We start from the raw sequence: 26,240 nt of genomic DNA on the forward strand, positions 1-26,240 counted from the left end.
CCCTAAGTCAGGATTTGAGAGCGCAGCTCCTGCCAGACTCTTGAGGTCCTTTTTATAGGAGAGATAAGGTATTCTTCTCAGGGGCAAGAGAGCTGGCTGTTACACATTGTTAGGAAAATACAGCGAAAGGGAAGGAACAAGGGTCAGGATGCGCATCCTGTGAGTGGGGTGGCAAGTTCAGTGTAGCCTGAAAAACATTTACAGTTTACATCACATCTAAGAAACAGCAATTTTGTTTTGTTTTGTTTTTGGAGACAGGGTCTCTCTGTGTAGCCCTGGCTGTTCTGGAACTGGCTTTGTAGACCAGGCTGGCCTTGAACTCAGGCAGATTCACCTGCATTTGCCTCCTCTTTCCGACTGCCCGGTTGGAATTTATTCTTAATTACAAACAGAAACCTCAACTTGCAAGGACTTTCAGCAGGACAAACAGAAACTTATTCAACTACAAACAGAAACCTTAACCTGCCCAGCGCAAATAGGAACTTACTCCTCACTGTCTTAGCTGCAAAGGTGTATCGTTCCTGTTTTGGTCTCCTACTAACTTGCAAGGTATGGTGTGTCTGCTTTGGTCTGACATAGCATCTGCTTCTTTCTATGTTACCTAATGGCTCCTTGCTTGTTTTTCACTTGGTAGTCACGCGGTCCCTTGATTGTCACTTGTTAATGTAATAGGCGTGGTTACCACTTTGTGGGCTGTGACTGAGATGTCAGTCTCCATTGAAGGTGGCAACTAAGGAGAGAAATGGAAAGCATGGTTGGGATTGAGAGGATGGTTGCAGCCATCTTAGAGAAGGGTCAGACCCGGGGCATCAGACCCTGGAAAACCCACCAGATGCGCTGTCCCTCTACCCTAGGCCCTGGAAAACTCATCAAAGGATGCGCTGTCCCTCTACCCTAGGCCCTGGGAAACTCATCAGAGGATGCGCTGTCCCTCTACCCTAAGCCCTGGGAAATCCACCAGAGGATGTGCTGCCCCTAGGCCCACACAATTAAGAGCCACATAAGAAAAACAAAACAAAACAAAACAAAATAAAAAACGAGTTCCAGGCATTTCCTGCCATAACCTAAAGGATATGATAGATTATATACCATAGCTGTTGTGGATGACTGATTGATAAATAAAAGTGTTGATTGGTCAGTAGCCAGGCAGGAAGTATAAGCAGGACAAGGAGAGAGAATTCTGGGAAGTGGAAGGCTGAGGCAGAGAGCCGCCGCCGCCGCCGCCATAAAAAGCAAGATGTAAGGTACCAGTAAGCCACGAGCCACATGGCAACTTATAGACTAACAGATATGGGTTAATTTAAGATATAAGAACTAGATAGCAAGAAGCCTGAGCCATTAGGCCAAACAGTTTAAATGTAAGCGTCTGTGTGTTTATTTTATAAGTGGGCTGTGGGACTGCGGGACACACACACACACACACACACACACACACACACACACACACACACACGGCTTGGCAGGACCCAGAGAGAAACTCCAGCTACACACAGCTGTTAGAGGGAGCAAGCTTCCTGCAGATAAGAAATGGGATGTCTGATTGTCAGAGAAAATGGTTCTGCGATGACATGACCTGCTAGAGGATGTGGCTATTTCCTTGCAGCTGCAACTCTCCAATCAGTTCAAACCAAGCATCTCTAACCTGAAGTAAGCACCAATCCTGAGCTTGTGACTACATAGAATTGGAATTCCCCCGCATCCCCTACCCTAGCCATTATAAAAATCCTGCTTGATTTGTACTCAGGGTCTCTCCTGCTCAGCTGCTGCATCAGATGGATGGGTTTAAACTCGTCAATAAAAAGACTCTTTGCCTTTGCATTCGGATGGGTCTCTTGGTGGTCTTTGGGGGACTCTGGGTACAACAGGATTCCTGGAGCTTCTAGTTGGTCTGCGTTGCTCCGGAATCCAGTTCCTCATCCTTCGGCCATTCTCTGTCTATAGGGATCTATTTCTTTGCCTGAAGATCACTTGTTAAGTATTGGCTTTAGGGTCAGGAGCTACGGTGAACCGAATGGGAACAGTGGCTTCAGCTCTGTTGCTGGTTTCATTTTCTTCTTGATGGAAGGCCACCAAGGAACCAGAGGGAGTACTTGGCCTTGCCACCGGCACCAGGGAAGTCACTGCTCCAAAGTCCGAGTCACGGTAAAAACAGAAAACCTGTGAGGACAATTAGAAACTGTGACAATGGCCAAAGTCGTTTTTTGTTTGGTGACATCTGCTGCTCAAATCCCTTGACAGAGGAAGACATAAATAACATTTACCCCTCTTCCCGAAGTCCCAACCACAAGCCAGGTGTGGTCCCAATGGAGTTCATTCTGGGAGGCTGGGGAGCTTCTTAGGCTTACTGACAGGGGTGGGTGAGGGGTCATGGGCAGGAGGGTGGCTGGTCTCAAAGAAGCCACACGAGGAGGAAGGTGGATGATGACTCCTCTATGACCACGTAGATGGAGCCTCCTCCCCAGTCCTTCCTCATCCATGAAATCTAACTCTCCCCGAAGCCAAGTGCACTGAGGGCAGAATTATGTACAAGAGCTTTCGAAGAAGGGATGGCTATTTGAGTTAGGGTCCCAAGACCCTCTCCTCCGGGAAGGCAGTCACGAGTCAGCAAGGCCAGCTGTGATGATAGGTTGTAGGTGGGCACAGATGATCCGGAAAAAGACAGCAGTTTGGCTCAGAGGTGTGGACAGAAAAAACACAAATCTCAACTCAAAGGGATAAGAAATAGTTTTATTCTGGAGCCAAATACGAGTGACCATGGCCCAGAAACAGATTTAGGTTACATCACATTCCGTGCATTGACTTGGAAGCAGTTGCGTGAAGTTTTTATAGTAATAGAACAAAGGAAGTCATAAATCAAGGTGCTTTTCAAATGCATTGGTGTAACGCTTGAGTGGGTGGTTACGGCACCATGGAGAAATCTCTGCTGTAAGCCTGGGATGCGGTTTGATGACTCACAACCTTTTGGCTGGTGGGAAATTAAAGTGTTGTTAATAGACTCCCAAAGGTTTTATCTGTAATTGGGAGGTTAGGTTCTAACATAGAGGAGAGCCAGGAATGGCTATGTGGTGGGCTAAAAATAGCCCAAGATGAATTACAATTAGTCTCTGGGCTTACAACATTCTACAGTTATTGAGGTTCTCGCAGATACAGCTTCTGTCCAGGAATTCTCATCCACAGCAGACAGCCCTGTACAAAAGCAATCACTGGGTTATCTTAAAGCAAGTTTTAAATCCTCAGCTAAGTAAATAAAACAAAACAAACCCCAAACTTCCCAAGCACCCATAAACAATGCTGACCTAGCTTCTAGAGAAAGAAACATGATGTTTAATATGGGCTATTGTGAGGGCCAAAGTTACATTTTAGGTTTTAATTACTATGCCTAAGAGATCCATGAAACAAAAATGTCTCTGATCTGCAAGCCCCTTGCCCAAGGACAGATAGTTCCTGAAAGGCTGGAGGCTATTGTTTATGGGTGATAACAAGCCACATGATTTCACTCCCCTGATCAAGTTTGTTTGACTCATCTGCATTGATGTGCTTGATTACATACAGGCGGGAGGTTCACAGGATGGAGGTATGCTTGCCCCGAGTGGACCTGATGGGAAATGCAATGAGTTATGGGTTTTCTTTTTTAAGCCATTACAAACTGTGATTCTGGGGCTTTTTCCCCCAAGAACCAGGTACGGACCAGGCCAGAGCCCATCCACCTGGCCGGTATTTAATTAAAGATTGCCTCAAGTTTGGCTTTAAACTGTGGTCTTATTCTCCATTGGTGGGATTAACACTCTGAATCACAGTGCCAGTGTTTATCTTCATTTCCTGTGTATCCTGACACTTTTCTCTTTTCCTTTTGTGAAACTAAGGGTCAAGACAGTGTCCCCCACACAGGGCCTCTGTGAAGCCCAGCTGAGGCGTAGCACGCAGCCCTTCATCACAGTATCTTTGGAGGAGCACGAGCAACTGGTCCTTTAGTACCTAATGCTCTCTGAATTAAAACAGCTCTCACCTCCATGGAACCAAAAGGGGATATGAGACAGTTTATTCTTGAGTCAAATTTGAGTAACCGCCGGGCGGTGGTGGCGCACGCCTTTAATCCCAGCACTTGGGAGGCAGAGGCAGGCGGATCTCTGTGAGTTCAAGGCTAGCCTGGTCTCCAAAGCGAGTTGCAGGAAAGGCACAAAGCTACACAGAGAAACCCTGTCTCGAAAAACCAAAAAAAAAAAAATTTGAGTAACCACATCCCAGGATTGCCCCAGAGGATGTTTCATAAATGTGGTTACATGCTTTTTTTTTTTTTTTTTTTTTTTTTTTATTAATCAAAGAATACATTGGTGGGGCTAGTAGACAGGTGGGATATAGTCATATCTTTTAGACTGGTAAAACTATTCTGCTAAGAATACATTCTAAGGTTTTGATGGTCCTAAGACTGTTAGGTGGGACTGAAGGGTGGGCAATGGAGGCTTCGAAGGGACTACAAATAGGTCAAGAAAATTTAGCTCTGAGTCTGCAACATTCTAACTCTCCCCAATCATTAAGTTTCAATTGGCCAGTCAGCCTTGTAGAATCCTCAACACTGGGCGGCTTGTATTTCCCTGGAGAACTGATTTAGAAAGGGCGTTACTATGTCTAGGTGTCAGGGAAAGGGTTTCCTTCAAAGAAATTTGTAATTTTAACCAAATACCCATAATGATAATTTTCAAATTTCATCTCATTTCTTCTTTAATGTTTTCTAAGGATAGTAAGTATCATTTTGGTGAAGCTGTTCCTTTCACAGAGTTCCATTTTGCTCTCTACAATCAAAATACTAATAGGACATACTAAATAAATGGAGCTAGGAAAACATTGTGTTCAATGTATCTTAGTAGACGTCTGTTAATAAACTATGATTGGAATAACTGTATCTAAAGTAAAATGCAAAGTCTGTTCTCTGCTAGAAAATATTTATACAACTTCTGAAAAAGGCCATGATTTCAAATTCCATCATTTTAGAGGTAAACTGTAGACTCTTCAGTAGACCCCTCACACAATGCTTCATGCCCTCCAGCACTTCTCTGACAGAAAAACGCTGCAAAGAAAGTATCCATGCTGACTCTTCCCTTCATTTGTCTACCACACGTCATCCCATCAGTCTCGCTATTCCCTAAGCTCACTGGTCATCTTTTCAAACCATTTGATGCCAGGGACCGCACTCTCAAATTCTGTATCTGCATCAGATAGGCATCTTTTTACACCCCCATCCCCGCTAAGAAGCTGGACTTCTCTGCCTACACATCCCTGGAGGAACTCAGCTAATATGACTTAAAATAGCACCCATTTACTGTGATGGTTAATGTCAATTTGACAGGATCTAGAGTCATCTAGGAGACAGGCCTCGGGGTGCGTCTGTGAGGGATTATCTAGGAAGAGCCACCTTAACCATGAATGGTCCATTTGAGGGGATAGGGTCTTGGACTCCATAGAAAGGAGAAAGCTAGCTGAGACCCACATCATCATTCTCCGATTCCTGATTGTGGACACAGTGTGTCCATCTGCCCCAAATTTATGGTGCCAAGACTTCCCTGCTATGGACTGCATACCTGACCTGCTATAGACTGCATACCTGACTTGCTATGGACTGCACACTTGACCTTGAGCCAGAACAAACCCTCTGCCCCTTGTGTTGCTTTCTCTTAGGTAGAAACCAGACAATTCACATATCTACCAATAATCCTCAAACTTACAGCAGCACTTCTTCCTTGAGCGGCAGACATACACACCTTTTGACCCATCCTGTGGAAACATCTCATTTAACTTTCCCAACAAAACTTTTCATTTCTCCCACTTCACTAAACCTCTTCTTTCCATTGCTCTGATTAAGTCAAGTCAGAAGCAAGAGGTTATTGTCAGATAGGGCTGTAACTGCTAGGTTGGCTGTCAAAGATCCATGGATTTATCCAGAAGGGAGCAATGAACCCAGACACATTATTTCCACAAGCCAAACAAAGGGGCATGGAGTCATCATTCTCAGGGATGCTCTTAAGATGTCACTGAGCCAAGGAGGCCAAACCACAGGTGACATAAGCAGAACCAGAGTAGTCTATGTTCATGTTGTCGAGGAGCCAACTGTGAACGGGGGCCATCAAGTTTTGTGGATGTCTCTGTATCTGAAAGGTGACATCAGTTCTAGGCTTCACTGGAGTGACGGAGTTGGATGAGCACTGTCTCCTGGCAGAGAGGCAGATGATAAATGGCCTGACAGTTCCTCTAAGGACTGACTACTTTCCCTCATCCCAGGAGAGATCCCAAGGCTTTCGGCCAAGATCTGCATCAGTGTTGCATCCTTTCTGCCTGTGTGGACTGTACACATGGAGCAGATGATCTGATTCAGCCCTTGTTTTTATCCCCATGTTCAACCCAATGGGAAGCCCTCGTGATTCTCCCTCTAGAATCGGCTCTTACCCTCTATGGCCATTGTGAACGTAAGCCACACCCCAGCCCGCGGGGAGTGCTATATGTCTGTGCTTGCCCTTCTTGTGACCTATTCCCTATTTACCAACTTTCAGAAACCCAAATCTGATCCCTGTATATCAGGAACATTCTATCACACATCGAAAAGAGTTTTTCCTCTTTTGCTCTTAACAATGACCTGTAACGCTTCCATGAATCGGCCCCACTCTCCTACCATCTCCTACAACTCTTCCCCTTACTCACGGGACTTCAGCCCCTGAGTCTTTTTCTTCTCAAAACATTTCTTTTCTTGCTTCATGAACTTTGCACATACTCTTCTCCTTGCCTACAACATTCTTTACCTGGCTCTCCCTCCTGCTCAGTTAAGACCCCAAATAAATGTCTCCTCCAACCAGAAGTCCCCCGACCTGTGGAAAGATCTCCCTAGGCCTTGCTACCTTGCCCTGTAACTTTATTTCCTAACTGGTTTGTGACTTTAACATGTTTGTGGCGGTGTGAGGAAGAATGGCTTACATAGGCTCACATACTTGAATACAACTGGTCCCCAGCTGGTGGAACTGTATGTAGCCTTGGAGGATGTACGTCACTAGGGATGGGTTTTGAAGTTGCCAAAGCCCATGCAATGTCTCAGCACTCTCTCTGCCTCATGCATGTGGATCAAATGTGAGCTCTCAGCCACTGCTTCAATGCCATGCCTGCCTGCCTGCCGCCATGCTTCCTGCCATGATGGACACGGACTCTAACCCCCCTGGACCTGTGAGCCCCCAATACACTTCATCTAAGTTACTTTATGGTCTCTTCACAGTGACAGAAAAGTAACAAAGACAGAAGTTGCTACCAGGGAGCGGGGTATTGCTATGACAAGGCTGATCATGCTTTTTGGAAGAATGTGGAGGGAGGCCTTTGTATCAGGAAAGTGGGTGGATGCTGTAAATGAGGCCATCCTAGCAGGAGCTTGAAAACTGCTGAGAGCAGCATGGACTACAGCGGTTTCCGAGGGAACAATATCAGCAACTGAGCTAGAGGCAGCTCCTGGAGTATTTTGGCAAAGAACAGGACTGGTTTCACCCTTGTCCTGAAGAGTTTGGACTAATTTTGTTGGCACAGGAGACAAGATAGTCTAATATCGACTGTTGTGTGGTTATCAGTGATCACCCTTACGATAGGTCTACAGTGAAAAGGATCCAAGCTGGACAAAAGGACATACAACATGGAGTTTGAGGAGAAAAAGAGCACCAGGAAGTTTAATGCTGAAGCCACGTCTTGTGATTAGAGGACAGAAGTTTAAAGAGCGGTCTGGTATGAGATGGAATAGTGGGAGTGGTACACTCGGGGCAAGGCCCTACCCAGCTGTGCTTCCCACTTACAAAAGAAGTGCCTAATGAATCTTCTTTTTTTTTTTTTTTTTTTGAACTTTTTTTAGCTTTGCGCCTCCTGAACTCGCTTGGATACCAGCTGCCTCACTCACAGAATCGCTGCTCTGCCCCGAGTCTGATAAAGGCGCCACACCGCCGCCTAATGAATCTTCTACAACAAAGAAAAGCTTATTCAATAAAGGAAAGTACCAATAAATCAAAGCTGATTCAAATGTAATTTAAGGAGGGGGCAGGTTCTATTCCTAGGGGGCAGCCAAACTTGGCAACACTGGCCATGTGGTTCTAGCTTTAGTCGTAAGGATATGGGAGTAAAGGGATTGTGGAATCTCCAGTTGAGGAAAGCCTGAGGCCAGGTGTGGCAGGGGGGTCCCTGCATGGAAACCATCGAGCGAAGATGTGAAAATGAAGCCTAGATTGTGTTGGAGACCCCAGGCTGTTGCATACGTCAGAGCCCTGGGATGTCTGCCAAGGAGAGCTGTACAGAGGGAGCAGAGCCAGCCCTAGAAAGAGAAGCATGTCGCAGTCAGCAAAGCTGGAGGGGTGGGTCCATGTAAGCCCGCTGGCACTGGACACAGAGCTACAGGAGCGGGGGTTTGTTCTACTTGGTTTGTTTGCTTTGGTCCACTGTTTCCTCACTTTGCCACCATCCCTCCCTTTGGGATGGTAATGTATACTCTGCGCCACTGCATATTGGAAGTATGTAATTCGCTTTGCCATCTTACAAGGGGTTACCGTTAAGAGATTGCCTGAGCCTCAGATGAGACTGTGGACTCTGAAACTATGTTGAGACCATGAAAGCCATGAAATTGGACTAAATGCATTTCTTAAGTATGGTATGGCCACGGGCCCATGGGGAAGTAGAATTTGATGGCTTGAACGAGAATGGCTCCCAAAGGCTCAGACATCTGGATGCTCTTTGCACAGCTGGTGTCCCGGGGAGTCGGTGTGCTTTGAGGTTTCAAGTGCCCATGTCATTTCTCAGTTAGCTCTCCGCCCTGTGCTTGTGGATCAGATGTGAGCTCTCAGCTGCTGCTCCAGTACCAGGCCTCGCTGCCTGCTGCCATGCTCCCCACCATGATGGTCACAGACTAACTAGCCCTTTGGAACCATAAGCTCTCAGCAGACCCTTGGTCACAGTGTTTTGTTTTGGCAGGAGGAAAGTCATTAAGACAATGTTCATCAACGGCTCTCATCAGAACAGTAAGTCAGAGAGCAGAGACCCTCAGACTCTACCATACCCAATGTTTGCCAAACAGATATTATTCTTAGCATTTTATAAACATAAAGCAAAAAAACCCATTAGGATTCTTCTTGGTAATTAAAGCATATTTTTACACGTAGTTCCAGTCTTTTTATCTTCATATCTGGTTTAAGAAAATAAATATATGCCAAGAGTCACACTACCTGTTATAAAGCAATACCAGCAATATGCAAATATCATTAAATGTAAAAATGTTTATTCACAATCCTTGAGAAGTTACCATTCCTTCAGAAAATTCTTTATGAACAAAAAGCCAAAAATTACAACAATAGCTTATGCCAAACCCAAAATATACATCTGATGTAATATAAACCTTAAAAAGCATTAACACAGGCAATGTGAATATAGAGTACTTTTAAATTATTTCATGGCACAGCTACAATTTAAATTTTAAGACAGATATAAATAATAGCATAACCTAATGTATATTTACATATCAAAGTATATTTATTTCTATGAGATTAAAAATGACAAAACCACGGATGTCATCGTACAGCAGTTCAAATATTGAAAGGGCCACATCATTTTTCACGTACAGCGAGAACTTAACTACCTCTACCTGGACCTTCCTGTTCTGTTGAGAGCATGCACCATCACTGCCGAAGAGAAGGAAACAGAGGGAGACAGAATACAGTGTGCTTGCCAAAGTGACTCAGTCCTCAGCCCAACCAAGGACTGCAGTTCGGGAGCATTTCACAGCCCTGGTCCCTTACGTGGATTCACACAGGTCGTCAATATACCGACACATTAGTTCCTTCCCACAAAGCACCTTGTACTACAAGGCAAAGTAAAGGGCAATACAATCAATGAACCTTTCATAGCAGAAAGGATTTTATTTACTTTGAAATACCCGTATTTTAATGTTTTCTTAAATCATTCACAGAATACATTCTGTGTAAAATCTTTCAAAGATCATTCACTGGAAATATAGAATTTAAAAAGTGAAAAGTAAAAACTTAAGATCTCAATTTAAAGTCAACATAGTGGCATGTAAAAGGAAGTAAAAAATTTAAATTTACATTGTTAAGTATTATTTTTGAATTTTTACCAACTCCAAGTGCCCAAACTCTGGAAGCGTCTTTAATCCTATTGCCTTTTATTCAGATTGAGTGAACATTGCATTAGGATATGTGTATGTGACAGGTGTGCAAAGAAACCCACACATCAGCATGCTAAAGGAAATCATCAACGGAAATGCTGCTGGAAAAGGGACCAGCCTTCCAAATGAATCCAACCATCCCTCCTCAGGCTGCCTTTACATCTGCTGAGAATTAACAAAAAATACTTTCAGATTTTCATTTCTATAATAAAATAGGCTTAGTAAAGCAAAGTAAAACAGTACAGTTTAAGATGCAGAACTTGACCAGGGTGAACAAGAACGCCATGAGTGTTTGATAGGTCAGATCACCGCGTCAGTCCTGGGACAGAGAAGGCAGACACTGAGACTCACTGCCAATGCTCAGCTGTCTCTCCACTCCTAAGAAAACAAGCACTTGTCACGTGGTTCCTATGCTGCCTTACAAAGAGGCTCAGCATCCATCTCTACATTCTAGTTAATTTTTAACATTTGGTAAACGAGGTCACACAACTTCATCCTACCGGATCTGTTGATCCGCGTCAGACTGCTTGATGGCGGAATCTGACAGTTCTAACACAGGATTCACAAACCCAGAGTACTCAGAATTGCCGTTATCGTCCGTCTCAGCACTGACGAAGTCGTTCTCCCACTCCAGCCCGTTGGAATCATCCGAGGCGGACGTGGGGTGGCTGCCCTTCGTGCTGCTGTACCTCAGTGCTGCCCGGAGGATGTCCTCTTCTGTCTTGGAGCGCTCTCTCATTGGCAGCATCCTATTCATTCCTAGCATTTCAAGAACATTGAAAGAAATCTCACTAAAAAAAGCTGCATTAGAAGACTTGCCAGCTAAGCCAGGGGCCGTGTCACACACCTCTAATCTCAGTACCCAGGAGGCAGAGGCAGGCAGATAGGAGTTTGAGGCCAACCTGGTCTCTAAAGTGAGTTCCAGGACAGCCAGAGCCAAAAACCAACCAACTAACCAACCAACCAACCAACCAACCAACCAACCAACCAACCCACCCACCCACCCACCCACCCACCCACCCAGACTTGTCAGCTGAATAATAGGACCATTCGTGTTTGACTCTGATTTGTGAATTAACCTATGGAGCCAGGCCTGTGGAAGCTTTCTTAAGACTCTGGGGTGTGATATCTACACGTCACATGTCTTTAATAAAAACGCCACACTGATCACCTGATAAGATCTCTGAAGGGCCACAAATCAAACACAACAGAGATGGTGAGTCCATTGCTCTGCGTCTCATAAGGCCACTGAGTATCTCTGCCAAGGCCTTTTCCCACCCAACGACTGCTGCATTTCCTGGAGAAAGGCGAAGATTGCCCTGCCGTGATGACACAGGCTTTTCCTGGACCACCCAGGTCCCTGCTAACACTGGTGCACTTCCAGCACATTAACCACCCCTGGGAAGTTACGTAGAGCACCAGCATCCACTCCATTCCAGAGTGAAGGAGACTGCAGCAGAGAGGCACATGTCCACAAGGTCACACAGCTCTCTGCATGCTGGCCAGTCTCTACTGTTGAGCTACGTCCTAGCCAAGGCTGAGTTTTAGTGTACCCAGTGTGGCTCCAAAGTCTGCTCTCATACTTTGATTCTTTACTACAATAGAGTGTAGATGTTTCATAGTTCTAGATTTAATTCTGAATACAAATTGCTAGTAACATGAATCTCAAAAATACTAAAGCAGGTGGAGGCAAGAAAGGACAGACATTTCTAAATCCTGATCGACACTGGGAAAAGAACTAAAACCCAGGGTGGGCAAAGAGTTTATAAGGAGCAGGAGACACAATCGACTTGATTTTGCGACCTTAAGGAATCAGACCTCACAGTAAAGATGGGAAGGGGTTTTAAATCTCTACCACTGCTGTCTGTCACTCCTGCAAAAACCCACAAAGACTCACTCAATAGAGTAAGTTGTTATACTAGATGAGCCCATTACAAACAGTGAACTAGGGTTGGGGAGACTCTCAGTTGGTAAACTGTCACACAAATGAAGAGAACCTCAGCACCCATGCAGAAGGCCAAGCAGCCTAGCAGAATCAGTGAGCCCCAGTCCTAGAGACCATCTCAAAAATCAAGATGGACAGCTCTCGAGGACACCTGAGGCTGACCCTGCCTCCACACACACACACACGCGCACACACACAATGTGCATACAGACAGACACACATCTACATCCACAAAAAAACCTTTGTGGGCTGAGAACTCCTATGACTACAGATTTGTACCTTGGATTCAAATCTCCCTAAAGGAAGCTGCAATTGTGTATTGACCAAAAAGAAGGTTTTCAGTGGACTCTTTCCTCTGCCTACCCTCACTGAACAATTTTGCTAATAAGCTGAGTAATGACCAGGACAATCTTATCTATGAGTACGATTAGCACATGTAGACGACAGAGTAATTACAAACGAACTGGTACCTGGGATCCAAACCTACAGGACTGATGGTGGGGGCGTCACTGGAAAGACTTAACTAACAAGCTAATGCAGCCTGTCATAATGCTATTCGAGCTCTGCCTGCCGGTCTTTTAATTGACAAAACAAACTAGCATGATTAAAGGGTATCTAAGATCCATTCCATCTCAATATTCTAGGAACTGCGTAAAGCTTACTATTTTTCTTTGAGTTCTATATTCTGTAATTCTTTCTTACATTGCCTATTTTTTAACATGAAGATGAAAAACTGGGTCTCACTTAATGAAGTTGTGTTGAAAACAAGTAAATACTTTAGCTATAATTCTGAGCATGTGTATGCACCATTTCCTATATTAGGTGTTTTATATATTTAATGTCTACATAGTCATTTCCCCCTAATATTTATTTTTTATTGTTTCTTTTCTGTCTTCTGAGGATCAAACCCAGGTCCTTGCACATGCTAGGCAAATACTCTACCTTTGAGCTACATTACCTTCCTTAGACAAATATTTTATTGTTTAGTAATACATTAGCACTTATATAAAACAAGGAAAAGTATCCTTTATTCTTCCTTTTTGAGGATGAACAATCATGGCTTAGAGATTAAATAATCTATGTAAGGTACTAGGGCTTGGATGACTAACTGGATAAAATTCAAATTTATATCTGAACAACAGCTTGTGTTCTACAAAAAAACCCTCAAGAATTAAATTGCTTGCTTACAGTGAATCAGACATTAACTGACTTCTGACTTTGAACTGCTCAGAAAGAGGCAGTAATCCTTCATGTGCAAAACTTCCCGAGTTAGGTTAGAAACACTTTTGTTTTGTTTTTCAAGACAGGGTTTCTCTGCTTAGTTTTGGTGCTTGTCCTGGATCTCGCTCTGTAAACCAGGCTGGCTTCGAACTCACAGAGATCCATCTGGCTCTGCTGGGATTAAAGTGCTGGGATTAAACCCCATGCTGGGATTAAAGGCATGCGCCACTGCCAAAACACTTTAAAAAAAAAATTAACATTTGCTTTCTACATCTCAGGAAACATTAAGACTTGAGTAATTTTCTGGACAGTTTATTAGGAGATGGCAACTGATGATAAACCAACAGTCACGGGCCTGCAAAACGGCTGAGCTGGTAAGGGCTGCTGCCAAGCGGGACGGCCGGAGCTCAGCCCTAGGCCCACGTGGCGGGAGGAGGGAGCCAACTCCCCAGTTGTTCTCTGACCCCCATCCCATGTCGGGGGTGCACATGTGTGCTGTGGAATAATCTTTCTGCACACAGTGCAGATGTGTCACTCTGACTGGTTTAATAAAAAGCTGAATGGAAAAAAGCTAGGCAGGATTTCCAGGCAGAGAGGATGCTGGGAAGAAGGGAGACACCAGGAGACACCGAGAAAGCAGCACGGGCAATACAGAGTAAAGGCAACTGAGCCACATAAAAGAAGGCAGATGGAAAGATATGGGTTAATTTAAGTTATGAGAGCTAGTTAGAAACAAGCCTAAGCTAACAGCCAGGCTTTCATAATTAATAAGAAGTCTCCATGTCATGATTTGGGAGCTGGCTGAGAGAGAAAGACTCAGTACACATGTGTATACACACACTCACACACACACACACACACACACACACACACACACACACACACACACACACACCCCACATATAATAAATATAAGAAACAAGTAACAGTAATTGTCAGCCAGATATCGTAGCTCATGCCTTGAAGCCCAGTACCCAGCAGGCAGAGGTAGGAGGATCTCTATGAGTTCAGGCCAGCTTGGTCTACAGTGACTTTCTAGTCAGCTAATATTACACAGTGAGACTCCATTAAAAAAAAAGTCTGATTATGATTTTTATGGGCTTGAACACACTCAATTTAAATACCACGAAACTCAAGTCAGAAAACATCTGACCCAGCAAGGCGCAGTGTGACTCTGAGGGACACTGAGGTAACAGACCTTCTTCATCCTCCCACTCCAGGTCCAAGGAGGTGCTGTCGTCATTCCCGCTCGTTGACTTGGTTTTGGTCATTAAGTCACAGCTGCTTTCAGTATTTGGTGTCAACACTGTGGCGTCAGACGAGAGTCCTGGAACACACACCAAATAAACACATTGTCACCTGTGCCCCGACCACAGCAGCCATCTTTCTTCCTTTCTTTGGTTTTCTTTTCTTGGTAACGACTGTCTCTCTAAATCTTACTGTTCCTCCAAACTCCCACAAATACAATGTGGCAAAAAGTAAATTGAAATTGTTCAGAGAATATTTTAAAAGACTTACTACTACTTCGGAAAACTTCGTACTGTGACTTTATGTTTCTCAAACAAGATTCAAAGTCGTCTTCTGGCCCTGCACTGTAATAAAAGTGAATTTAAAAGATGCTTTTGTAATAGATGCAGCAGAATGAATACTTATGTGAGCAATGGTATTTCTGGCTTCAAGCCTCTTCCCCAAAGTTGTAACTGCTGTACAATCAGAATACTCTGGTGAAAACAGGTCTGAATTTGTTTAATGCTACATGAAACTGAAAACAGACTGTGAAGGCCAGTCCTCAAAGCAGATTTATAAGTAACTTTACAATAACAACAAGCATGTTCTTAAGTAAGAAAAATAAACAACTAAGGTCACTACCAGTTTACCTGAAGGAATCCAGTTACCACATCCCTTTCTACATGAAGATGTTACTCTTACAATTGCATTGAAGTCAATTTGAATAAATGATCACTTACAGCTTAAAAAATGTTCCCAGTATTCACTAAGACAGTGTCTTAGAGGAAGGTATATATTATGTGTGTATGTGCATATATACATATAAAATTTCGGAGGTGTTTTACACACACATGAGAGGGGGCTAAGGACTGAACCCAGGGCCTTGAGCACGTGACTGCATTTAGAAACATCTGGAGAACAGTGTTCGTCTATGTGGAAATGGCACTCTGCCGCAATCAGGAGAAAACGCACGATGCTCTTTCTTTACCTTTGATAGTCTCCACTGCCGGCATGATAGCGCTGTGCAGCTCTCTGCTTTTCTTGCTTTGGAAACACAATGTAATAAAAAATCATTCTGATGTCAAGTCAACGTTTTTTAAAAATTACCCATGCAATGCCAACATTGTCTGCCTAGTTTCTAAAAACAAAAGGTTAGCATTCTTCACTAAAGTCTTTTCCTCCATCACTACTTTACATCCTCTTATTGAAGGACAGAATTATTCTCGGCTCATCAGTATGTGATGGTGTAGTACTGAGGACACTTAGTGTTATGAAGTGCACTGCTGCCCCTGACATTCTCAGCACTCCTAAGAGCATCCATGACTAGAAGGGGAAGGCAGGAAGCCAACTGTCAGGTCATGCTGTGGTCCTCTTTGGCATGGATGAAGGAGCAATGTAAGGGTTTGTAAGGCTGAGCTGACTTGGGTCCCTTAGCGGCAGTGGATTAGTTGGGACTAGGCACAGGATTCTGCAGACCTGTCAGAGCTGTGCTTGGACAGTGGCTGCATATTCCTGGCACGGTGTCACCACCCGCTTCTTCATCTGTTAAATGCAGATGGTTACTGTCCTGCCTCAGCAGACTCGGTTACTATGAAAAGCAAGGGAGCAGCACGTGTCTGTACAGTTGGGTCCACGTATGATACGCAGAGGATGTACTCCCAGAACAAACATTCAGTCATGGAAGCAAGAACACAGAGAACCTACATTACCCAAACTGACACATGCGTCCATGGTAGACTTAGTGGTTCTCAACCCTTTAATACAGTCTCTCATGTTGCGGTGACCCCAACCATAAAATTACTTTCATTGCTACTTCGTAACTATAATTTTGCTATTGTTATGAATCATAATGTAAATATCTGATATGCAACCCCTGTGAAAGGTTCCTTTGACCCCTAAAGGGGTCAGGCCTCACAGGTTGAGAACTGCTGCTTTAACTTATTGTATTATTATTGTAAAAAAAAGAATGCCTATATTAAGAACAACAATTAGTTTGATAGAAAGCGAAGTTAATTTTAATGTTTTCCAGAACTTAGGATGTACTAAAAAAAGGCACTTCCCCATAATGAATCTGTTGGCACCCACCCCCTCAAAGAGAGATAAAGAGACAGTTCACACAGAAATCTCAATGACAGGATTTCTCAGTTTGTCTAACTTTCCACATGTGATTCGAGTTTTGAACTCCTGAACACTGTACCACAGCACTGCACAAATCCACACAGGCATTACGGAGGGAGGCCGTAAGCAGTGGACTGGCTAAGCACACTTGCCTGGACTCTGGCTCTCCCGTGCCTCAGCTGTAAGACCTGTCCTTCAGCTTCCTTGTCGGTAAAGCAGGGGTTCAAATGCCCCCTTCTCCTAAGACTGCTTTGAGTTCTCCACTAAGAGCCTTCTTAGTAGTGTTCCTGACACTCCCTTCTATAAAAATCTGTCACTGACAGTTGTCAAGCAGTGTGTGACAATGCCCTATTCCCACGTCAGGGTAAGAGGTGGTAATCTGTATTTCCTAATGTGTCAAAGATGTTCTCAAGACTCTACCTCTTAGTGTCTCAACTACATAAGATTGAGAATTAAATAATACCCCTAGTGAGTCATAAATCATATATCTTGTCTTATATTAAGTATAAGAATCTTACAATTTAAGAAATTGTTTTAAAAATCTTCATGAAAATACACTAAAATGCTGAAGGCTAGTTTTGAAAGATTTGCCTTCTAAACACAACATTTCCCCCAAAGAATTTGAATTCAGAGCACTAGAATTCATCTTTAGGCTAAACAAGAATTAGCTCCCGCTAAAGCTACACAGCACACAGTATCAAGCTCACGTTTATGTTTCTTCTAGGAGGTAAAGATGGATTCGTTTGCCTTTGAGACTCCTAAGGACATGTGCGTAAGTACATCCTCTGCTAAGCAAGGAGCTGCTGGTTCTAGCAGGACAGTCCCAACTTGGAAGGGTGAGAGCAAAGAAGGAGAGGTAACCCTGGTGTGCGCTGGGGTCGTCCCCCTCACCTCCAGGAGCTTTCGCTGCCTTGCTGCCCTGGCTGCTTCACGCTGGGCAGCGTATAAAGCTTCTTCTTCTAGTCTTAACTTCTCCTCTTGTAAGGCTAACTGTGCATGAACAAAACGGTAAGGATTAACAGAAACCAGAACCTGTCTAGCTGCTCTAAATCCAGCTACTCCGACTATAAAACAGAACAGAAAGCACTGAAAGTAACTGATATCTACGAAGCATTCAAGCTGGTACTTCTGTGGCTGCCCATTTCAAATTCTCCTACAAAATACCCCAGATGACACATAAGACATTACTGAACTCCACAGAAAATGCTATCATCTTCATTTTCAGTCACCATTTGAACATTGGTCGCCCTGACTACAACGGTTTTGGCCCTCACAAATCAGAGATCCCTAAATCTAAGGGCAATCACACCTATGCGTTTCCCAGATCCCCGTCTTTCCACTTCATTGAGATCCATACACATTTCTCAATTTTATTAGTATTCATTACTCAAAAACTACTTTCAAACTAAGTTTTTACCATTCACAACAGCACACAGAACCTTAGTGGTAAGTACTGCATATCAAACCTAAGTTAAAAAACAAGTATTAACTTCTTTTTTCTTTAGATACTATGAGCATCTCTTGTGTAGATCAAATTAATACATTTGTAAATCACTAATGGTACTAAACATTCTTTTTCTTATTTTTACTTTAAAAAATTCTTTTTGGTACGGTGGACTGGGCCCAGCACTTTGTACTCTATAGCTGGCCTAGATGAACCGAAGGTTAGTTCTGATACAGGGTCTCATTATAGATAGTACAGGCTGTTCTTGAACTTGCTATGTTCCTAAGGCTAGCCTCAAACTCACTCTCCTGCCTGTACCTCTTAAGTGCTGGGATTATAGGTACACACACCATGCCTAGCTCCAAAGACTGCTTTTAAATGTAGAATGGAATACAATTAATTCTTTTCAGTTCAGTGATAATGAAGCTCTGACTACAGGCCACTTCCATAAATTTATGTAACAATGTGACTGGCAGGGTACTTGAGAACAAATAAACCCAAGACAAACAAAAACTTAACCATGGCTCATTAGGCCGACTGAGGCAAAGGTACTTGTTCTTGCTTAGCACTCCTATTAGTGAACTGAGTACTATCTTAAAGAGGTCACATGACCTCTTAACATGCAATCAATCTAGTTACAGTAAGCTGGAATAAGCTTCCATGAGCAATCACTCTTCTCCGTATTTATGCAGACAGGTCAGGGACTGTTGGCAACCCATCGGGGAGCACCCCACCAACAGGCTTCACATGTATTTAAACAACAGGGCACATCACTTACCTCCCTCTGGATTTTCCTATCCACATCTTTCTGTTTTTCAGCAATTGAATCATAATGCCTCTCTTGTAGGTCAACAATTTCTTCCTCAGTAAGCGGCCTAGAGAAGACAGGGAGGGAGGGAAAGGAAAAACAAAACAAAACAAAAGCCCTTCTGATGAACCTGAGTCCAAATAAAAAATTCCAAAAGCCAGGGGAATGCTGAAATTTTACTGCCAAAATTTGTATTAAAGCAACCGGATACAGCTTCAACTGCTATGTGAAACTATAAATTGAAATACACAGTCCCCACTCAGTTTAAGATGATATGCTTTCTTTCACTCTATAGCTGCCTGTTAAGAAGTGTGGACTTTGCTGCTCTCTACCCAGGTTCTACTTGACAGCTATCCTAGACTACCCCCCAAATATCCCACCAGAGCTTAACTTCAGTATGCTGTACTCCCTTCTCAGTGCTCACACAGTCAGAGCCTAAACCTCCCACCAATCAATCACTCTGGGCTCCCCAGACCCTCATCCTTCCTCACACTGGTCCAGCCAGCCAGTGATCGCCTGGCCTCCACTTAAGACTACGAAGACCCCACAGCAGGTCTGAATTCCCTTTTCACCACTCACTGTCCCATGTCCCTGCAGCCGTGGAACAATCCCTCTGTACACTGGGATTGTGTATCACTCTCATTGGTCATAAAGCAGCTGACTGGCCTACAGCAAGGCAGGATAAAGTTAGGCGGGCAATCAAACTGAGGATGCTGGAGTGAAGAAGGGTGGAGTCAGGGAGACACCAGCCAGCCGCCAAGAAAGCAGGACATGTAGAAAATGCGGCAACAAGCCATGAGCCATGTGGTGAGGCATAGATAAGAAGTAGGGGTTAATTTAAGTGCAAGAGTTAGGTAGTAAAAAGCCTGAGCATTTATAAGTAATATCAACCTCTGAGTGGTTATCTGGGAACTGGTGGGTGGGAGGGAAACATCCGACTACATCCTATCATTACATCAGTTTCGCTGCTTACTCACTCTGGGCCCCAAATATTTTCCACTTTAGTCCTTTCTGCTGTGGGTTGCCAGGAAAAAAATACAGCAACAATTTGGCCCTCAGTCTCCAGCAACAGTCCTTTAACTTACTCACGGTGACGGCCTACACAACTCCATAACTTCCATAAGTTTCTTACTCAAATTTTTTCTTAATGGTAACTTAATTTCACTTCTACTCCTGTGCTTAAATATATCTTATTCTTCCTTCCCTTCCCTAAAAAGGCAGGGTCCTTAACCTACCTGCACTCATTACTATACTCATGATTCATTCAAGTCAATGGTTTGCACCGCTAGGACTTATAATGTGCCAGCTGCTCCCAACAACCAACCATATAGAGTAGAGGCGGAGATTACATCGAGGGAAACGAGATGGACGTAGATCAAGGATAAGCATGCTGTGGAGCCAGGACTTAAATGCAGGCAGTCTAGCACCTTACTCCTAGTATGTCTCCTGTCTTCACATCCTTGCCTCCACTCATTCAGCAGCATACAGTCTTCAGCTTCCATCATTCCAGTAACACTGGGAACCAATGGCTTCTACGTTGTTAAACAACTGAAGTCCTTGCTACTTAACTTTCATGAACAGTCTAAACATCCCCTCTACCCTGCCTGTGTCGGGACCTTCTCATTGATCTTTTGCCTTCCTAGGCTCCGATGGTTCTTTGTTTCTACCACTTCTCATTCAATCTCAAACGTGTTTACTGTGTGTCTATTTAATCCTCACACTCTAAGAACCCTAGTCCATCATCCTACCACCCAGGCATGTGACCCCACCCTTCTGAGGTGGTGGGGAATGATCCTAGACTTGATAAACGCTAGATAAATGCTCTACCACTGAGCTGGTTACATCTGGGCATGGTGAAGAAGGCTAATGATATCAGCACTCAGAAGGATCAAAAGTTAAGGACCACTATGAACAACACAGAACTGGAGGCCAGTCTGGGCTGGGCAGCAAATTCCCAACAAACACATCCCAAACAAAGCAAAGCACTAAGACCTCACATCTATTTATTTAAAAAGCTTTTAAAAATTTTTTTCATACAATGTATTTTAAACATATTCTTTCCCCTCCAGATCTTCCTCACCCCTCTCCTCATTCAATTTCATGTTCTTTCTCTCTTCCCCTGCCTCAAAAAAAGAACAATAAACAACATAAAACAAAAATGAAAATGGACAAACTAGAAAGAAAAAAAGAGAATCAGTTAAAACCAAAAAAAAAAAAAATCAAAACAAAACAAAAGACTTACAAAAAATGGAATATGTGTTGTTTTGGCCAACCACTCCTGGGCTCGGGCTTGTCCTGGAGTGTGGTTGATATACACAGTACACTCCACTGGAGAAAAGTGATGCTCCTTTTCCCAGCAGACGTCAACTACAAACAGCTTCTTGGTTAGGGCTGGGACTTGGTGTGCACTTCTCCTTTTCAGTACTGGGATACTGTCTGGTTTGAATCGGGGCAGAGACCCTAGACTTTTACTATTTTCTTCACCACTTTCACTGAAAGCAAGACACACATTTCCATCACTACATACAGTCCCCCAGTGAGTGCTGCCTTCTAATCGGTTATCTCACTGTATGTGCATTTTTTGACTATCCCTGAAGGTCTCCTCTGCCAGACTAATAATGGCTAACCAAGTCTTTTGAGACCAAGCCAGACGTCATCTATTTAAAAGAAGCCCTTTTGGACACACCTCCCCACACACATTTTGGTCACAGGGATACTCTAGGTTTACTAGTATGTTCTATAGCAGCTGTTTTAATTGCTACCTCGTATTGAAATGTTATCTTCAGGATTTTTCTCTCAGTAGGATACACTTTCTTCTAAAGCAGAGACAAACACATGGAGCAGGGTGGGAGGGGGGGAGAGAGGGAGAGAGGACAGAGTAGAGAAGGGGGAGAGGAGAGAGGATAGATAGATAGACAGAGACAGACAGACAGACAGACTGCCCGAGTCTAGACTAAGCAGGGCTTTGCACATGTGAGGCCCTGTGCATGCTACTCCAGCACTCCACCCCCCAGCCCCACTCTCAGCCTTTGCTGTTGGTTTTTTTCAGAGGGTCTCCTGCAGCGCAGGCGATCTTGCTGGGTGTGCTATCACAAGCCTACTTCACCTGATTTTGTTCTCCAGTGTTGCCATCCCAGATCTGCACCTTCACACCAAGTCCACGCTTACCTTTCAATCCCACTGTCTAACGTAGTGCCTGGCACATGAATAACTGCCCAAAAAAGGTTTGCTAAACTAAGAAATGCAAGGACAAGATAACCAAAGTAGGAAACAATCCCTGGACACTAGGAACTTAGTTTCTTCTTAAATACTTTATGGGTATGGCTGTTCTGCCTGCATGTGTATGTGTGTGTGTCTGTGCACTGCACACATGCCTGGTGCTCAGGGAGGCCAGAAGAAGGTATTAGAGTCCCTGGAACTGGTGTTATGGATGTGAGCAACCCTGTCGGTGCTGAAAATCAAACCTGGGTCTTGTGGACCAGCAGTCAGTGCTCTTAACCACTGGGCCACCTCTCCAGCTTAGGAACTTTCTTTTGGGTTAAAGACAGATGCTTCTTTTTCAAGCAGTCTATGCAATTTAATAGCAGATAAAAAGGCTATGTAAATGAATTATAGTATAAGGTTCTTGTTACTTTTGAAGTAGCAAAAGGGTTTTTGATTTGTAGAATGTTTTAGAGCAGTGGTTCTCAACCTTCCTAATGCTGCGACCCTTTAATACAGTTCCTCGTGTTGTGATGACCCCCAATCATAAAATTATTTTGTTGCTACTTCATAACTGTTACTTTGTTACTGTTATAAACTGTAATGTAAATATCTGATATGCAACCTGAGAACAACTGTTTTAGAATGTCATAATGAAGAACAAGGGTAAAAAAGAGTTATCAGTATTAAGTGGCTTTAAGAAAACTAAATGATTTATAACTTGGGCCTAATAAAAAAAACCGAGAAACTGATATAAATCATTTTTTTAATTATTCAAAAATAGTGTTTGGGGAAATGTATTATTTGTCTTACTTTTATGTAAAGAGAACACTGTATTTCTGAAACAAAGTTCAGTGTCTCAAAGGCTATAAGAATCTCTCTGGAATTTGGACTTCAAGAGCTCACATATTGTTGTTTAAAAGTTTCCACTCTGTCCTGCAAGGAATGGCTTAAGGTAAGCAACTCAGAATGGCTTCAGGAAGTCCCTGAAACTGATCAGATTCACTAGGCCAGAATAAGCAATCAAAGTTCTAAGTTCCTCTCAGATAAGCCAAGCTGCAAAGACAACTGAGACCAGACCAGCTGCAAAGGACACTCCCCAACTCACTGAACTACTTGGAGACTATGCAGTAAGCTCTAGGTGCCCAGCTCTGTGAACTGTCAATCGTGCTGGGGTGGCCTAGGTGATCCAGCTGGCCTGGAGTCATTTCTGCTCCTATAATAACTGCAATAACCTCACTGGTTCACCAAGTTGGACTCTGGTGGTATCTGTACTTTGGTTTCTCTCGGGCTCCCTAACTGGGGTGAGTAGACAGGTGTGTTGCACCTCCCCAGGAAAAGTTTTGTCAACAACACTTACACGTTTTGTTGTTTGGAAAAGCCTTACCTATGGCTGCTTCCTGGGCTCTCCCCCTGCACAAAAATTAAACACGTAAAACAATTTTCACTAGTTGAACTCACTATCTAAGGCAAGCCAAAGCAATTTTCATTTAATCAAAAATAGTTTTTACTTACCTATTTCTGTCACAGTAAGCAAATTTCATTATTAAAAGGATTTAAAACAAACAAACAAAAAAACCTTTACTATTTTTCAAAGGTAAAACTCAGTTATAGAACAACCACTTGCTGGATAATCCTTAATTTTTCTAATATTTGTTATATAGCAAATGAACTCACAGTTAGAAGTACCAGAAAACACACTCAATATGCCTTCAACATTTGTGGCTGATCTCTGTTATTTAGATTTTAAAGTTTTAAAATTTGCATACCTATTAAAAGTTTTTTGTAACCCTCCCTTGTAAATCACTACCCTTTAGACCAGCTGTTTCCAACTCGTGAGTTGTGACCCCTTTTGGGTTGGTCGCATATCATTCATAACGTTAGCAAAATTATAGTCATGAAGTAGCAACAAAATAATGTTACGGTTGGAGTCACCACAACATGAGGAACTGCATTAAAGGGTCGCAGCATTAGGAAGGCTGAGATCCACTGCTCTAAACTTTCTGGCCACTTGAAAGCATGCAGAGTAGCAAAGAACTAAGAGTTGGCCAAGGTTGTAAAGTACAATGAATGTCACTCTGCCCTCTTGTTACACTTCTCACATGGAAGGAGTAACTTTTGTCACACTGCCTGCACTTTGTGCTTTGTGGTTTCACTATTTAAAATAATTCCTAATAGATTCTGGCTTAAAATAAAACAAAATCCCCCAAACATGGTGACTAACTGCTACCTGGTATCCTAAGCACAAGAAGGTATGATGTGTCTTGTACAGAGGATACGTAGGATAGGTAAGCTTCAATAAAGCATGGTGACAGTGAGCTCAAAGTCAGGGGCGGCATCTATGCTAAGGAAAGTATTTTCAATAGAAATACATGAAATAGGCCTATACATTTATCAGGTGATGAAATGCTATGACCAGAGGTTTCAGGAATCTTAGTACCCCTATGAGAAGGATTTGCTGACAGCATTCATGGGAACTCTGAAACATTTTAACCACCATATGAATTGGGGCTGGTGAAATGGTTCAGTGGTTATGAGCAGTGCAGCTCTTGCAGAGTGATCTGAGTTTAGTTCCCAGCACCCACACGTGGTTCACAGCTGCCTGTGAGTCCAGCTGCAGAGGAGTTGATCTACTGCCTTCTTTTGCTATCTATAAGTACCCGCTCACATGGCAGAAAAGGTACATACATGAATAAAAAAAAATCTAAAAAGAAGAAAAAATTGGCTCAGTTTCTTTTACAAAATAATAAAATCCAGTTGTTGCCCTTTTTTCTCCAAAGCAAGCCATAATTATTTTGAAGATGAATTTGGGCTTCTGAGTATTTCTTACACATTTAAATTATTCCTATCTGTCAGCTAAGATATATTACTAAGTTGACAGTGGTAATCAACTTCTCAAAGGTCCACATTCATGTAGGAAGTAGCATCACAAAACAGGATGGCACGTAGCCACGGCTATCCCAAGAGGGGTAGAGGAGAGGTTGGTCAGCATCCCAAGAAGGGTAGAAGAGAGGCCGGTCAGCAGAGGAGGAACTAGCCCAAAAAAAAAAAAAAAAAAAAAAAACCAGCCAACTACTGGAGAGTACCTTGGGGAAAGGTGCCAGCTCTTCTGAGAAGCAGGATGCTGCTGAGGTGGACCAGGAAGCTGAGAGAAGTCTTATTTGTGAAAGAGGAGGCAGAGGAAACTGCTGGGGAGGAAGGAGGTTCCATGGAATGTAGATGTTGCTTCTCTAGGACAAGAAAGCTGGACAGTTCCCTGAACTATCTACTAGAGGATGTATATGCCTTGCTTTTGGAGTCTTTTTTGTTTTGTTTGTTTGTTTTTCAAGACTAGGCTTCTCTGTGTAGCTTTGGCTGACCTGGAACTCACTCTATAGACTAGGCTGGACTTGAATCCATAGATTTACCTGCTTCTGCCTCCCAAGTGCTGGGATTAAAGGCGTGTTCGACCACTGCCTGGATTGAGTGGTCTTTCTATCAGATTACTTTGAAATGTTGAATTGTACAAGTTAAAACAACTTTAATAATTTAAATTTTAGTGTGTGTGTGTGTGTGTGTGTGTGTGTGTGTGTGTCTCAACTCCACACCTGTGTCATGGCAGGCATATAGAAGTCAGAGGACTTGTAGGAGTCAGTTCCCTCTTCCACCAGGTGGGTCCTGAGGGCTGAACTCAGGGCTGGTACCAAGTGTCTTTACCTGCTGAGTCATTTCACTGGCCCCAGGATTTAAATCTCAAAGGAAAGCTGGACACATTTTCCTCTCAGGGACCCTAGGAAGGTGAGTAATCAGCTTATTCACAAATTCACAGCTAATGTTGGACATCAGCACACAAACTCACGCTCTCCTAATGATGCCTCTGAATATTAAGATACAGCACAGTTCACTGATTCAAAATTACATTTTTTTCATATTTTAGCATTTCTATTCTTAGGTTCATCTTAAATGTGACTGAGCTTTTAATAAAATGAGATATAAAAAAAATCAATATTAAGAACTGACGGGAGGTAACGGCTAAAGTGAGGAATTTTATAATCATACATACATTCTACCCTTGAAGATCCACAGAAAACAGGGGTTCTAGGTGGAAGTATTT

General features: G+C 43.2%; 1 protein-coding gene across 2 annotated transcripts in view; it reads right to left on the reverse strand.

The window, feature by feature from the left end:
- Nucleotides 1–9,258: 9,258 nt before the first annotated feature.
- The window catches only part of Ap1ar (adaptor related protein complex 1 associated regulatory protein), a 32,463-nt gene continuing 15,481 nt past the window's right edge, over nt 9,259–26,240 (reverse strand). The window contains exons 4-10 of one of the 2 annotated variants that reach the window (XM_028856588.2): nt 23,535–23,560; nt 18,917–19,013; nt 17,586–17,684; nt 15,565–15,620; nt 14,868–14,941; nt 14,548–14,676; nt 9,259–10,942 (exon numbers count right to left, since the gene is read on the reverse strand). In XM_028856588.2, the coding sequence (XP_028712421.1) occupies nt 10,680–10,942; nt 14,548–14,676; nt 14,868–14,941; nt 15,565–15,620; nt 17,586–17,684; nt 18,917–19,013; nt 23,535–23,560 (744 nt within the window). In that variant the 3' untranslated portion in view covers nt 9,259–10,679. The remainder of the gene's footprint in view (nt 10,943–14,547; nt 14,677–14,867; nt 14,942–15,564; nt 15,621–17,585; nt 17,685–18,916; nt 19,014–23,534; nt 23,561–26,240) is intronic. The other variant, XM_028856595.2, reaches the window with a different exon arrangement.

This window comes from Peromyscus leucopus, chromosome 6 (genome assembly GCF_004664715.2).
Source record: "Peromyscus leucopus breed LL Stock chromosome 6, UCI_PerLeu_2.1, whole genome shotgun sequence".
In the NCBI taxonomy this organism is placed as follows: Eukaryota; Metazoa; Chordata; class Mammalia; order Rodentia; family Cricetidae; genus Peromyscus; species Peromyscus leucopus.